This window comes from Rhipicephalus microplus, chromosome X (genome assembly GCF_043290135.1).
Source record: "Rhipicephalus microplus isolate Deutch F79 chromosome X, USDA_Rmic, whole genome shotgun sequence".
NCBI classification, from domain to species: Eukaryota; Metazoa; Arthropoda; class Arachnida; order Ixodida; family Ixodidae; genus Rhipicephalus; species Rhipicephalus microplus.
In genome coordinates this window covers 410,004,692-410,021,068 of record NC_134710.1, presented here as the reverse complement: position 1 = coordinate 410,021,068, position 16,377 = coordinate 410,004,692, and the positions used below count along the sequence as shown (strand labels likewise).

Here is a 16,377-nt window from a genome sequence, read left to right as displayed (position 1 = left end):
TATTCGAAAGATATTCTAAGAATATTTGATTTCATTTACACTCGCACTTCAATACATATTTGAATTCGCTTTGCACCTAAAATTTTGCTATTTGCATGGCTTTAGTTATTTTCTTGCCAGATTTAGGTAGTAAATATTTTGGTATTGATGTTTTTACTCATAATAAAGATATCTCTTACTATTACTCCACTTTACCCACAAATAAAAGTGGGACTTGAGCAATAGGGGGACCTTTAAATATGAAGAGCCAAAAGAACACTGCCTAGTCATACAGTTTAGATAGCTTTGTGTAAATGCATGCTATGTGAAATGGAGTGGGAAATGAGAGGGCAGAAAAGTGTACACTGCCTCTGCAAGTTTGGCCATAGCTGTGTGGACTGTTTATGTGGCCAGGAATCAGCGCATGCCCTATTTTTAGAGGTAATGATGTGTGTGCAAAGAATAGATGATCAGTGATGACCACTGGCTTCATGCACCAGAGACATCATCATTTTTTTATTGAAGACCTGCAAGTAAGCTGCATCATAGTGGACAGAAAAACATTTGAGAAATACATTTTTTACTGCTGCGGTGAGCCACGCAGAATGGACCAGGATTATGGTGCAGAAACTCTGGTTTGAAGATGGACAACTGAAAAAATATATTTTATTGTCCTGAAAACTCATAGCAGTCAGCTCCAAGCTTTGCTTGATGCTGGAAGGCCGGCATTGTCTGAACTCATCGTCATCCAGCTTTTAGCAAGGACATTGCAAAGATCTTGTGTCTCTATGCAATAAGTTTGTTATGCGGTAACTTCTTGCACAACATTCTCAGATGCAGCCATAGAATGAAGTGCAATGCATTCATTGTGTTATATTGAGAGATACCTGAAGATTAAATTTTTTCTTGGACATCAGTGAAGACTGCAGCAGTCTTAATCCCGCAAGAGTTTAAGAAGGGTGCAAGCAGCATTGAGAAAATTCTTAAAAATCTAGACCTGGAATACTATACAGTACAGATAATGTAGCATGTTGAGAAATAGATTAAGGCAAGCATCTCAGTTTGCTTGGAAGGGTGCTTGGCTGCTCTAAACTGGTAATCAATAAGAGAAAGCTTTCAAGTGTCATCATGTAAAAGAAAGTGGCCAAAATTATGCAGTAGGTACCTTTTTTATTGACCACTTTTGCACGAGAAATGATGTGGCATGTTTTGACTATTTTTAAACTGATTTTGCTTGTCTAGATCTTTTTTTGTCAAACTTTTCATCCAGGAAGACTAACATGTAAACATAGTGTTCAGGCGTTTATTGGCGGGCTCTTGGCTTCTTTTTCGAAGGGGGCGACCTACTAGAAGGCGCTGGAGAGGACAACGGACTGTGTAGTATAAGGCTTCGCTACAGTAGCATTGTTTTCTAATCGCATTGCCAAGATAGCCTTCAGAATGGCTTCTAGATTGAAATATAATGAGAAACGCCTTGCCCTTCAGTTATAAATTTGCTTCATATAGGGAAAATAATTTTATTTCTAACATGCAGAAAACAAGGAAACTTAAGGGACATATCGGTCCATGTATTTCAAGTGTTGTTTGTTACGCTGGATTAAAGGTTGCAGTGCTTGGCTGCTGGCGCAAAGTTCACGAGTTCAATATCAGCTATGGTGGTGGTTGCGTTTCGGTGAAGACTAAAAGGTAGAGTACTGTGTACTGCGGGATGCCAATGCATGGTAAAGAACTCCGGATGGTGGAAATGTCCGGAGCCCTCAACTACGGCGTGCCTCATAATCATATTTTGGTTTTTGGATGTAAAAACCTGGGTATTATTTATTTATTCATTTGGTAGTACTGTCAGCCCTCACAGAGGGTCATAACAGAGAGGATGTACACAAAGAATGTAAAGTTTTGCAATATCTTGACAATTCATAAGGAAAACTGGCATTCTCCTAAATAACAATTCAGGATTCAAAATAACAAATCAAGAACAATCTAGAATTCACTATCATTTTTCAAAATATTTGCTTTGAAAATGAAGTCGCTTGCATCACTTGGCACTGAAAAAAACAATTCAATTGAACAATCACGTAAATGTGCCTCTACACCTTCTTCGAAGTCATTAAAATCTTTTAAAACAACAATATTGTTCGGCAGTGGGTTCTACATTTCTATGGCATCTGGGAAAAAAGAATATCAAAACGTGTTAGTATTAGTTTGGTATGGTTTTATGATGCAATCGTGGTCAGTTCGGGGATTTCTTTTGCCTAGAGCATGTAAATATTTGAGCTTGTCTATCTTAAGTTGATCTTGCATTATTCGGAAGAATACTTTCAGCCTATATTTATTTCTACGTAACATTGCATCTCCGTAACATCAGTCTGACTGATTCCTTTCTTCGGCACGTTGAACAAATAAATTGTGCCGCTAGTCTCTGTATTCTTTCCAGCTTCTTTTTAAGAGTCACTTGATTATTACTATTTAAGGTGTTTTTGATGTCTTCCAGGATTTCATGCACACCCTCTACATTTGTGATTATTCAATTTTTTATTTTTTTGCAGGTGTGTGTGCCTACCTTCTTATCGTGGTAACCGCTGTGAGGAGGTCAAACCATGTGTTCTTAATGGGTGCCCAGAAGAAAGCACTTGCCAAGATTTGGATCAAGGATTCGAGTGTGAGTTTTTCAGGATGTGTGACAGGCTTTCCGGCAGTTTCGCCCTGACTGATGTAAGCTTTACTTGGTTGCTTTATGTAGCTGTTGGGACTATAGCTGCACGAGTGCAAGCATAGTGGAATGAATAAGGTATCTAAATGCTTGTTAACTTCTGGCAAGCTAATGGAATGCTCAACTTATAGTTGTAGACTTTTTCCGTTTTGCACTTGGTCAGAATGGAAATGGTCATATATATTATCCAACCCAGTTTTTCTTTTTTTTTTAATTATTGGTATCCTTCTTTTTTTATTCAGTGTGTGAATAAAGAGAGGCTGCATACAGCTGCTGCTTCTTACTACGTTGCCTCAACACTCTCGCCACTATTCAGTAGCAACTGTAGCAGCTAATATGCAGAATCTTGAGGTCCCACATATTTTCTCTTTGGTGTATCTGCAGGTATGTCTTCAGCCACATTCGATGCCGACCGCAAAGTGGCCTTTCGCTATCGGGCATTTCTATCAAGTGAGCCCAGGTTGGACAGCGTGTCCATGCGGTTCCGCACAAGGTCACCGAACGGCAACCTCTTATGGCTGGCCTCTGGCTCAGGCAGCAGCCCTTTCTTTTCTCTATCGTTAGTTGACAGTCAAGTGGAAGCTCGCTGGCAGTTCAACAGTGCAGAACAAATACTGCGCTTTGGAACCAATGTCACGCAGGGAGAGTGGCAGGTGAGTTGTGTAGATATGTGGTGGTAATTTTATGGAAATTTAGTTCAGAGTAGTTCAAGCAAGAACTTCATACAGGTGAAAGATTGCTATGGTCTGTGTGCAGGAACTTGGTACATTCAAGAAAACGACTGTGTAGTAGGATTTTGCAGTATACAAAGCACATATTATAATGTACTTCAAAGACATTCTCTTCATCTAAAGTCACTTACTTTTTATGTTAGTTGACGGTTTCACGAAAGATATTCTTAGATGCCACTGCACTAGGTCAGCCGTGATATCAGTGAAACTATATGCTTGGAGAAATAACAAATGGAGAGTGTATAAGTGGTGAGAAATGATTGAACTATGTAGGGACTGTGCTGCTAAAGCCAGCACTTTGACAAGTGTACTTGTCTTCATCAAGGTATAGCAAAAGCCTTGATTAAGATGAAGTTCATCCAAGCTCCTGTCTTTGGTCAGAGTACATAGCAGCATGTCTAGAACATTGGTTGTTAGTGAATATGTTCTAATGGGCATGCAGTAATAATTAATCATATTCAATGTAATAGGCATGTAGTGGTAATCTACCAGGTAATCAATCTAGTTTCTAAAAAGTGGCCTATTTATTCTATTTGTTTAACTAGACTGTTCATAGGTATGTGCTACACTTGTGCGTTTTTATTTTTGGAGTAAACACTGCCAGAAGGGCAATATGAAATGCCCTGGAGTCGTATACCAAATGCCTATATCTATGCTAGTTCAGCTCCATTTCAAAAACTTGTTTCTGTGTGTGCATTGTAGAGTTGTGTACAGGTGCCACTATGTAACAAATTTCTTAGCTCAAGGTGATTGGCAGACACTTTAGCCATAAATACATTTCACGCAGGGAATTGGGTGCAAGCTATGACATATCAGTGCTTTTACATGTGTGCATGCCAGTACATACAGATTTAAGAGGTTTTCCTGTACTCAGTACACTAACCACAATCGCATTTTTCTGCTGCACAATTTTTTATAAAGGCCACCGAACGCCTATAACAACCTTTTCCACACAATCGGTTTATTGTCATATCCATTTCAGAATGTTGCTGAAGTTTGTCTTTGTTGCAGGAGTTGCGTGTGAACATCAGCAACACCACTGTAAATGCCACTCTTGTTCCGGGTGAAGCACAGACACTCCTCAGGACAGATAACGGATTTATAAGCTTGTCAGACCTTTTAGAAAACATTGTTCTCGCTGGTGACACCACTAAAGTCTCCTCTCGAGGACAAGGCGTGGTTCCATTTGAGGGCTGCCTCGAGGAAGTGCGCCTTGGCAGTGTCCTCTTGCCATTCTTCACATCAGACCGTCTTGGAACCAACGGCACCACCACCTGGGACCGATTTGAGCTTCTTGGTGTGGACGAGCCGATGGCAGGCTGCATTCTCTGTCGATCCGATCAGTGCACCCACGGTGGATCTTGCCAGGACTCGCGAGGCTCATATGCCTGTGTCTGCCCACCAGCCTATGAGGGTGAACGATGTGAACTCGATGTGGATGAGTGTGTGACGAACCCTTGCCACCAAGGAGCACCATGCATCAATCTGGATGGAGGTTTCCGGTGTGACTGCCCTGCTGGCTACACCGGCGAGCTGTGAGTTTTATTCAGTATGGTCACTGGTTAAAGAACAAAAAGGTGGGAATGTTTTCCTGTAAACTAATGGGAACACAGCACATGAATTGTCCTCCTTTTTGTGTATTATTCTTCTGGTACAAACTGGGACCACTGGCCTGGCTTCCTTAGGCTTCCTTTTCTGCCGGTTAACACGGACTAATGTTTGCAGATGTGAGGAGCGCATCTGGTACTGCAGCTTTCGCCCATGCCAGAATGGGGCCACCTGCTCGGACCCTGAACCGGGCCACTTCAGCTGCCAGTGCACAGACGACTTCGAAGGCCAGAACTGCACTGATAGAGTGAGTACATTGACTGGAATGCATGTTAAGAAGTCAATGTAATGTAAAAGAGAGTATGCTCCAGTGCTTAAGCTTGACGACTTATAACAATTAGCCCAAGATAATGATCATTAAGCACCTTCTGTTCGACACTCTAGTGTATCTGTGCATGTAGTTTTAGCAGGAAGTGTTCGATGCTGAGCTGTTGCATTAAACTACATTGTTTGCATGAGAAAAAAACAAAACAAAAACAGTAAATGTCTTAATACACCTCCCATTATGAAGACATAGTATCCTGCTTGCAGCAGAAAATCTTTAAAATAATTGTCGGTTTTAAGAATGATTAAAGATAGAAGAAAAATGTTTACTGTTGTACAGTTACTGGTATGTGATTTTTTACTGCCATTTTACTTACTGTGAGCACTTTGGCCATAATTGTCTAAACCTCGTTAACCAAACCACCATAAAGTTTGTCACAGCAGTACCTAAAGGTAAACTGGCGTCACCATCTATGTAAGTTTTCTAAGGGGCATTGTGCTGTCAAGGGAATGACGGTATTTGGTCTACGAGGCTTGTATTGGCTGTTGTTGAGCAAGGCTTCGCCTCAAGTGGGGATATGGTTGTGCAAATGAGGCTTCTTTATATAAGACGGCACATGACTTGGTGGGAGTTAATGAACTGGATACATTTATGTCCTGCATTAAAAGCTGTTACTCCCGTGCGATAAGGTTTACAGCCATCCCAGCAGGCCACTCCAGTGTAGATGCTGACTATGAACGCCTAAAAGCAATTAGAAAATGAGCAAAATGTCGCTATCACTGCTCTTCGAGGCTAGAAGATTATGAGGAGAGTCGGGCCACACACTTCCAGTCTAACCAACACATGCAAAAGTTAGGTCGAAAAAAATGGTGCGATTTCTGCAATTCATCCACCTTATTCACTCCACATCCGAAAATCTGGCTAACAACCACTGCTTTAAGTTGTCCAGTATCCCAGCAAAGCTCTCTCAGAGCATTGGCTATATCTCTTGGATTATCCGAACGGGATGTTGCTAATAAGTTTTGCATGATTCTGACTGGAACTGGGCACTTGGTTCACAACACTACTGCACTGCCCAGTTCTGTAGAGCAACAAATCCAAGATGCATACGCTTTATCACATGCTCAACTGGATAACACATATTCTCTACAAAAGTGGCATACTGCTCTATCACTAACCTGCGTAAGAGCGGCAACAGGTCCCGAACGTGTTGTGCAGTGTTCTGAAAAATCTAGGCCCCAACGGCATGCCAGTTCTTCAATGGATATGTAATGACATGTGGACGAGGGCATACATTCCAATGTGTTGGAAGGTCGTGAGAATCGTCCCACTGCTAAAGCCCAGTAAATGACCACTTTCACTTGACTCATTTCAACCAATCAGCCTCACTAGCTGTGTATCTAAAGTCATGGAAAAAATGGTTCACAGAAGGTCACAGTGGTAGATTGAAGCTAACAACTCTCTTCCAGAACAGATGGCTGGCTTCAGATGACAGCGACGCACTATGGACTGCGTCTTTGACCTCGTTACATTTTTAGAACATGAGACGAGCTGTGGAAACATGGCTGTTGTGGCGTTCATAGATATAAGAAAGGCGTTCGACTCTGTGAGCCACCCTTCTGTGCTGTATGGGCTTACCTCACTAGGGGTTCATGGTTGCATCTTTCAATGAATTGCCAACTTCTTGCGCAACAGGAAAATATACAGTTCTACAAATAACAGAGACAGGGATCGCTTCAACATGAGCAGAGGTGTACCCCAAGGAAGCGTTCTAAGTCCGCTTCTTTTCAATGCTGCAATGGCAGGTCCTCCAGAAGTGCTGCCCGAAGCCTTGAACACTCCATGTATGCAGACGACATATGCATATGGACGTCCCACAAATCACTGAAAGTGATCAAACATTGGCTTCAACAAGGACTAAGCGCAATTGGTGACTACCTCAAGGAGCGAGGCATGCAGATTTTTCACCCCAAATTAGTAGTTCTGCCATTCACGAGAATGACATCGAAAAACTTGAAACTTTTTGTGGACGGCCAGAGAATTGAAATCGCACGAAAGCATCACTTTCATGGTGTTACATTAGGCAGCCAACTCGGATAGAGTCAGCATATTGCTGATCTAGAAAATCAAGTCAACTGCACTGTAAATGTTATACGTCGCAAAGTGGGGCGGTACATCAGCGTCTCTATCTCTACTCCACGTTCATTGTACACTAATCCGACAGAAAATTGCCTACTCCACGCCATTTCTCCACTACAACTCTCAGACGTCTCTACACCGACTTCAGCTGTTACAAGCATGGAGCTTACGCATATGTCTCGGGGTTCCACAGGCAACATAAAGTTCTCTGACACTGGCAGAGGCAAGAGAACCCACCTTTATAGTAATTAGAAATGTTGAGACCAGTCGGCACCTCTTTCGTTTAGTCACGCGACACACTTCACATCCGCTCATATCACACATCGTGAACTGTGCCAGAGCTCAAATACACCATGTGTACCAACAGTACATTTCCCGGCTTCCTGTGTTGACACATTGGCCACTGGACCAAAAGTACCCACCATGGCTGTTCGAGCTACCAACTATTCCAACGTCAATAGAAGGACTTCGCAGCAAACATGAAATGCGAATCGTTGCCGCACAGGAGTTGGTGTCACATCATCTGTTTGACAGGTACCAAGGCTACACTCACGTGTACACTGACGGCTCCGTCGCCAAAGAGACAGCGACATCAGCATTTATAGTTCCGGAATTGCGCGAAGAATATGCATATTGGCTGGGCCATCTCTTCTCTTCAACAATGTCAGAACTCATTGCGATTTTACTAGCCGTAAGCTTCATTAAACTGTCAATGACACTAAGAAAATGGGTGGTAATTACAGACTCTGGTGGCACTCGCATGTGGGAAAAATGCCACTTCATGACACATTGATGTGCGTATAGTATGCGCTATACTAAAAGAGCTTTTAGGAGCTACGAAGTTGAATCATCGAGTGGCATTTCAATGGGTTCCCAGTCACTCCGGAATTAAGGGAAATGAAATGGCAGATGAGTTGGTGAAAACCGCTCATCATTCTATGCAAATGTGCCTCATTCCTGTATCTCAATAATATGTAAATAAAATTTTAAGTACAACTAAATGTGAATTATGCTTGTCTACCTGGTTCACAGACTAAACAAAGGAATCGATCCTATATGCTGTTGATCCTAATCTTGAATGGCAATTAGACCTTGACTTCTCAAGGCATATTGACACACTCATACATCGCTTAAAACTCGGAACTCCTTACGCCAAGCTTTTCCTACTCACCGTTCACTCACCGTTATCCACATTTTAATTCAATGTAAGGAATTACACACTTTATGAAAAAAGCACTTCTCATCAGGCTACCGAGAGCAAATACCGCTTCATCTATTCATGTTCATCAGTAGCAATCCACTCTTCAAACATCAGTCACTGCTTGCGCTCTTAAAAGTTGTACGTAACTTTCATGTTATCTATCCTGGTAACCTGCAGCAGGATTTCCGAAGAGAGGTCGCTGCTGCGATTGACACATCACAAAGCACCTGTCTCGCGGCCCTTGGAAGCAAGGACGTTGCGAAGACATTCGTGCTTTGTCATCTTTTCATAACTTTAATATTAGAGCCATTAGCCACTCATTTCCACACAACATGTGTCATGTCACTTTTATGATTTTAAAACCTCTCTGTTTTACCCACTTTCAGCACGAAGAATTTTAGGCCCCGATACAGTCGGTAAACATACCTATAGCCCACATCGTTTGTTTCATCTACTGGCGCTCTTTCGCCATCATATGGCCCTTGCACCAAGAAACACCAAATATCATAATTGATTGTGGAAATAAGGGTCCAATAACCTTGTAGTGCTACTTTCCTGACAAGGAAATGCTTATTTTGAAACAAAATCACATTTTAGTGGTCCGCAATATGTTACCGAATTCAGATCAACTGCCTGGGTGGGCCTTATGATGTAGCAGTTGCCTTGCACAACGTTGCCCGCCTTTACTGCATGCCCCCCGACATTAGTAGCAGCAGAGCGAAAGTAGCAAGAGCTACAGCAGCAACAACGGCCATTGAAGCTTGTCACAATGGATATTGTCAGTGAACCTGACAAGGGGACATAAACTTGCGACACTGGCGCAGAAGCACGGCACTCAGCCACTTCGAGTGTAGGGGTTCGTTTCATGGCACCCAGTGGAAAGTCATGCCGGTTTCTTTGCTGCAGTGAAAGCGGCATGCACCATTTGGGCATTTGGCAACATGACATGCACATGGCATTTTGTCAAACTGTCCATCGCAGCGACTTTCATCAGTGTGCAAAGCGCGTGCAGCATTACACGATACCAAAACTATCACTGAGACACCACCACATGAGCAAAGTGCAGTTTGGTGACAACAGAACTTTTGAACCACTCGTCCCGTTCCCCATGGTAACGCTGCTTGGCTTTTCTTTGAATCGAAGAGAAATAGACTAGCAGCATTTTATTATGTGTTTCATTGCACAGAAGGGTATATTTTTATTGCAACTTGTTTGAACACTAGTGATTAATTGTACTCGGGGCTCTTTATGTCATCGGGATTATTCCAAAATATCCCACATGTAGTGCATGTGGCGTTGTACATTTAGCATAATTTCTAGATTAGTAGTGACAATATTGACATTTTAGACATTCTGAGACATTGATTTTTCACTTTGATGTAAATTTTTATTTGTTTTTTGTGCCCTTTTATTAATACAGGAAAATATATAATTTTTGAAATTTTCACTTTGTGCATGTACTTGTAATGAATGCATTCCACGTTATGGTTCGTTTTTTGTATTTTAGTTGAATAGTACAATCAGTGTATTTGGTCATTGTTCACTCTGGAACTGCTTCTCACTCTGGAACTGCTGTCTTTGCATTGAAAAAAAAAAAAAAACATTTGTCAGGAAAAAGGACACTATAGTGTGCATTGAGAAAGAAGGTGGACCATGTTGTAAGAAATAGAACAGATCATTAATTACATAATGAACTTGTGTGATTAATGTATCTTTTCCTCTTGTCTTGTTCTTAAGAGCATGTGGGGGATGGTTGATTTCACTTAAGGTTTGACTTTCACAGGACTCACAATGAGCTGAATAGACAGGAAGCTGAATATAGTGGTCTGAGGGAAGATATTAGGTAGAATGTTTAGATTCTGATGTAGTGATGATGTTAGGAAAGCAGTGGTAATGGCCATTCTCTTGCAGCAGACATTGTTTGGCCAGTTGGTGCAATGGTAAGAGAGATGGAAACTGAATATCAGTGTGAAATGAAAAGGAACACAACGGAGCACGTGGCCCAAGCATTAGCAATGGTGTAGTGCGCTGCTTCCAGTCATCACATTTCACAGATGCACACATTCAGTTTGCCAGCACTGTGGCATCGCTTTATAATTCAGTATTTTTGCTTGCTTACTAGATTTGATATGGTGGTGGTAGGGGTCTGCACAGACATGCTGAGCACTATTGATCGTTTCACTTTTGTCTTCTTTTATTTTCGTTGCCTTTGTTTCAAATATCAGAACTAGAACAGAAGTGAAAATATCGTAATGTAGGGGAATCGTGAAGTGCTGCCAGACCAAATGTGCGGAGCGTACCTGTTTATAGTGGTGACAGGAGGGTGCACACTACGCCTTCTGTAATGCTTGCGGCACACACTTTGCTGTGTTTTATTTTATGCTGATTGTACAGCAATTATGCTGGTCATTGCCCTCTTGTTTATTTTCTTCCTTATTAATTTATAGAACTAAGTGGTACAAACTTTTTTCCTCTCTCTCTCTCTCCATGCCAGGGCATTGTAAACTAAGTGTTGTACATTGGACATTGGACATCTGTAATGCTTTGTTGAATAACACATATTGTGTATGTGTTCATGTTTGGTGCTGGACTCTTTTGGTTGCAGAAAATCATTACATGTGACCAAGCTCCCTGTCAGAACAGTGGAAGATGCTACCCTCAGGAGCCTATCGGAAAGATTGCTGTAAGTTGCTGAAAGCTATTTTTGGTCATCAAATTATTAAGTGAAATCTTCTGGCACTACCACATTTATTTAGTGTAAGAAAGGTAAACATTTACAATAATAGCATAGCACCTTCAGCTAATAGTGCTTTCTTGACGCCTTGTGCTGGTGGCATCATAGAAGATGTACGACATCATGGTAGGCATCAAAGGTTAATGAGTTAAAAAAATTGGCCCCATATCTGCATGTTCTACTGCAAATGTTGTCGAAATAGTCTCCTGTCTAAAAAGAGTGAATAGAATAAAGCATTTATTTGATGTTTTGCACGCGAAAATCGATAAATGAGATTTTAGAGGCGTTGCGCGAGACATGAGCGCCATCTGGCTGTAATCTTAGAAAATGAAACTTGGAGGCCGTATTTTGTAGATTTCAAAGTGGGTGGCAGCACCATATTGTTTTAGCGAAGCGTAGGAAACTTGCCTTTTCCTGCATAGCATGGCATTGTCAGCGCAGCCTGATAAGCGCTACAGTTCTTAGCATTACTTATGTATGCCTTTTCTAGTATAAAGAAACACACCGAAGAATATTGGCGTGTTGACAATGTGCCTCAGATGTGTGCAATATTCGCTTTTAAATTGACAATCACATTCGTTTGAATGCAGGAACTTGGGCAATGTTCATGGATGCTGTGAATGTGGTCGTACTTGAGCCGTTTCGCTTGACAAACAGATAGACAGACAGACCAAAATTTTTGCATTGAAATATCCCAAGAAAGACTATCATGTTTAAAAATGACCATCTCCTCGAAGGGAACCCTGGTGCAAAGCAGCAGCAGTGGTCACGGCATTGACTCTGTTGAAACTGGCATCAACGCGGGTGGTGGAAGAACAGTTTGCAGTAAAACTCGGTGTAGTGCTTACTCGAGTAAACGTTTGTTTGAAATGCAAACACGGGAGGCGGGTTGGGTTTTGTGTAAGTTTGATTGAAGATAAACAAGCCGAAAGAGTGTTTCCACTCGACATGCGGTCGAGGGCTATGAAGCCATAAGGAAATCCATGCAGATTTCTCGGAAAGAAATCTTCTTAGTTGCCAAAAAATTTAGCCTGGTCTTGGGTTCGAACCCAGGACCAATGTGTTTCCAGGATGGTTACTCTGCCAATTGAGCTAACCAGAAAGTTGGCATCTTTTTGCTACTTACAGGTGGTTGTTTATTCACCCTTTATTAATTATTTTGCCACCTGGTGGTATTCTATATAACCTATTTGCATAATTAACAGGTTGTGTGTCACATGAAAAAGTTCAATTGTTTGCCAATGTGTGATTATCACCAATAGAACTATTCAACACTATGTTGTTTTATATGTGCCACAGGGAGAAAATCTGGACTCTAGGCTGTATGCCTGGACTGCATAGATATATACACGATAGAGTTAAAAAGCTAATTTCAGAAAAATTCCGGCACCGGCAGTTGTGAGCAAAGAATCAGCATTGTACTTGATCAAAATTGGTGATAGGTGCAAAGAAGGAGAGAATTCAAAAATTTTCAGTTTGAATAGTAATTGAACTCGAGACTTCTGCATGGCAAGCAAGAGTTCTATCGTAGAGCAACCCTCATGCTCGAAATCGCGTAAGAAAAAAATGCTGTGCGAATGTTATGTAGTGTGAGGAGTGTCATTAACACATGAAATATTGCATAGCACTAGCATAGAATCGCACCAGGCATCAACACATGTCAGTTGTGCAATGAGTGGTGGTTTTACAAATCACACATGCATCATTATTATCAACAACAGCATCAACAGTGTGTTCAGCTGCACAGATGTGCTTGTTGCCATATGGACCCGTAGAGGGTACCTCGCCGACTCCTGAATATGATTGTCATAGTGGGCATTTCGCATCACTTCTCAGGTCTACGTGCAGTAGGCATTCTAGGATAGCTTGAAAGGACTGATTTACAGGCACACAGACATTCATTTTCATGCGGTACGGCCAAGGCATCCACCAAGAAGCGAAGCCAGGCTATTGATTGAGAGGGCAATGCGAACAAGGTCTAATTATGCTATTGCATCTGTTTTTAAAAGCAAAGCTCAAGCATTCTCCAAGTTTTTCAGTCTTTTCTCTAGGATCCATGGTCTGTGAACTTCGCACATTGCAGTATTAATTGTTTCAGTTCACTTCCATGGCACATTACACATTCGACAGAACTCTGGCTGGTTGGGGTTGTAACTCGGAGATGATATAGACTCCAGCCAAAAGTTTTGAAGAAACCCAACGTTTCCGAACCAACTTGGTTCCTTCCTCAGGGGTGACTGCGGAGGCTACTTGGCAGCCGCGTCTTCAAAGCACTCGCGGAGTGGCTAATGACTTCTCCCCCCCCCCTCTCTCGTTTTGCCATGGAGCGCAGTCCGTGTGTATACACTGGGGGAAGGGTTCCAAAAGAGCGGTTGATGTTATGAGCTGTCCTCTGTATGTGCCAGGACTCGAGTAACAACCTTCTCCTCCAGTTCGGCTCGCTCTTAAGGATGACCGTCGCTTCAAAATTTATCTGGTGATCCGTCTCAGCATGTTCGGCGACTGCGCTGCGCTCTTTGTAGAACTTCCGCACATCGTTGGCATTTTGCTTCAGTCATTCTGGTAGGTTTTTCGTCTCGCCGATAGACGACGAAGGGCACTCGGCGCGCGGAATTTCGTAAACGACACCGGGGCTCCTGTTCATTGTTGGCAAGGGAGGAGGCGACCCAGTGTACACGAAGGCAAGTGCGTGATGCGAACCCCTTCCTTCTTGAAGATCTGTGCCAACATCTCGCTGGTTTCCTGAACATATGGAACCGATGCGCGTTTCGGGGGGCTGCCAATTAAGGTTGATTGGGGTTTTTGTTTCCTCTGTTGTCTGCGCGGCGGGTAGCGGCTCGGATGAAGTTTTTTTGGGTATCTGTTTTTTCTGAGTGACGGCCATCCTTGAAAGCAAGCCGAACTGGAGGAGAAGGTTGTTACTCCAAGTCCCCCTCCAACCACCAAGTCCCCCTCCGACCGATTGTAGACTTCACTTCCCCCCCATGCTGAGCGCTTTCAAATTTTCTACACCAAATCTTTGTCCCACTAACCCGGAAGACACCAACTCATGTCCGTGACGCCAGCCACTTCGTGCAGCTAGCTTCACATGTGAGCATCGGCGATGAGAAGAGCATGGTCTCATTTGACGTCGTTTCATTGTTCACCAACGTGCCAGTTCTCTTAGCTGTCTCCGTTGCCTGTTCTGTGCTTGAGGAGGACGCAAGCCTGAGTGAAAGGACTCCTTTGGCGGTTAACGAGCTCTGTCGTCTACTGGATTTCTGCCTCTCCAGTACGTACTTGTCCTACAAAGGAACTATTTTCAGGCAGAACAGTGGAACCGTGATGGGAGCTTCCATCTCTGTCACGATGGCAAACCTGACCATGGAGTACATAGAAGAGAAAGCACTCAGCTCCTTCTCACCGCAGCCCAAGCTTTTTCTGCGTTATATGGACGATTGCTTTTGCGTCATTAAGACGTCTGAAGTTGAAAACTTCAGACAACACCTATATTCCGTGCACCCAGCCATACAATTCATGACCGAGTGTGAAAACGACCACTGCCTGCCCTTTCTCGACGTCCAGGTGGCAAGAAAGCGCAACAGCTTAGAGTTTTCCGTTCATAGGAAGCCAACGCACACTGGCCACTACCTTCAATTCGATTCTACCGACCCTGCCTGCCACAAGGCCTCGGTTGTGACCATGCTACTCGAGAGAGCTAGGAACTGATGTTCCTAGCTGCTTATGTTTCTAGAAATGACTGCAAGTATTCTCATAAAATTTTACGTGCTCACAAAAAATGCCACTGGGTATCAAAGGACACCTTTTTTTTAATGCCTAGGTTGCTTATTTTTCCTATTGCCCCTTCCCAAATTTTAAAGGTGGTTCACTTATTCAATGTACCTTTTCTTTGCAATGACTGAAAGCAATGTAACCAGATTCAACTGTGTTGTTGTAGAGACTTGCAGGTTACATCTGAACTAAAAAAATATTACACTTTTCATGAAGCTTTTGTAAAAAAAAAATGAAAATACTGCTTGCACAACGCCACGGAGGGTGCTTATTGCTGTGTGATTTTTTACAGCATCACTTTTTATGAAATCAGCAATTTTTTTTTAGTTCAGATAGTTTCTAATTTGTTGTAGTGCATGCATACAAAGTTTCATTGAAATAGTAGATTCAATACTTTTCGAGAAAAGGTACATTGAAGGTGAGAAATTTACAGAAAACACAATTTTCGGCATGGCATTTAAACCACTTGGAGCGGCTGCTCGACGTCGAGCTTCCATAGGCTTGTTTGTCAGAGTACAGGGGATTTTTCGGTGTCAAAATTGCAAATAGATTTTTTTTGGGGGGGGGGGGGGGGGAGGGGTTACTCTGTCATATTCCCTAAAGTTTGCTTCGGTGGATGGAATAAAGGGTAAATGACTCCTCTTCATTTAGATTCATACTGAAACCCCAGTGCCAGTAGTATGACCTAAAGTTCGTGTTACACTACTGCTGTGTTAAATTTTCGAATGCCTGAAGTTTGCTAAAAGGAGATTTTTAATTAAATTTGAATACAGCAGTTCATCTTAATTATAGACAGTGAAGTAGATTCTGGGCCGATTTTGTAAAGTTCAAGATACTGTGGCCAGATACTGGTAAGTGATATCCAAGATGGTCGTGCCATTTTTTTATTTATACATTTTTTCTGGTTTACAGAAGCTCCTTTCACAATATGAGTGTCTGTCTTGTTCTTTCTGTAGCATAATTTACTGAAATGTAATTAGAGGTAGTGGTAGTCTTTTAGTATTATATGATTGGTGAGGGAAGCACTCTGATTACAGCATTACATGTAATATGTTAACGACCAAGTCGTGTAAGTCTTGTGTTAAATGAGGATTCTCTTCAGCATTATTTTCTGTAATTTATTATTATTATTATTATTATTATTATTAATATTATTATTATTTTGCCATAACACTCTTCAGTTTTTTGGGAATTCATGTACCAAATGTTAGCTAAGTTCCAGGTTTCAGTGTACCGCTG

The 16,377-nt window shown here is 42.1% G+C and overlaps 1 protein-coding gene across 4 annotated transcripts in view; it reads left to right on the top strand.

Annotated features, from left to right (window-relative positions):
* LOC119160975 (cell polarity complex component crumbs) overlaps positions 1–16,377 on the top strand; it is a 234,921-nt gene that overhangs the window by 203,723 nt on the left and 14,821 nt on the right. For all 4 annotated transcript variants that reach the window (XM_075880257.1, XM_037413268.2, XM_075880258.1 and 1 more), the window contains 5 exons: positions 2,526–2,638; positions 3,074–3,342; positions 4,432–4,955; positions 5,146–5,275; positions 11,239–11,316. In XM_075880257.1, coding sequence (XP_075736372.1) covers positions 2,526–2,638; positions 3,074–3,342; positions 4,432–4,955; positions 5,146–5,275; positions 11,239–11,316 — 1,114 coding nt within the window. The remainder of the gene's footprint in view (positions 1–2,525; positions 2,639–3,073; positions 3,343–4,431; positions 4,956–5,145; positions 5,276–11,238; positions 11,317–16,377) is intronic.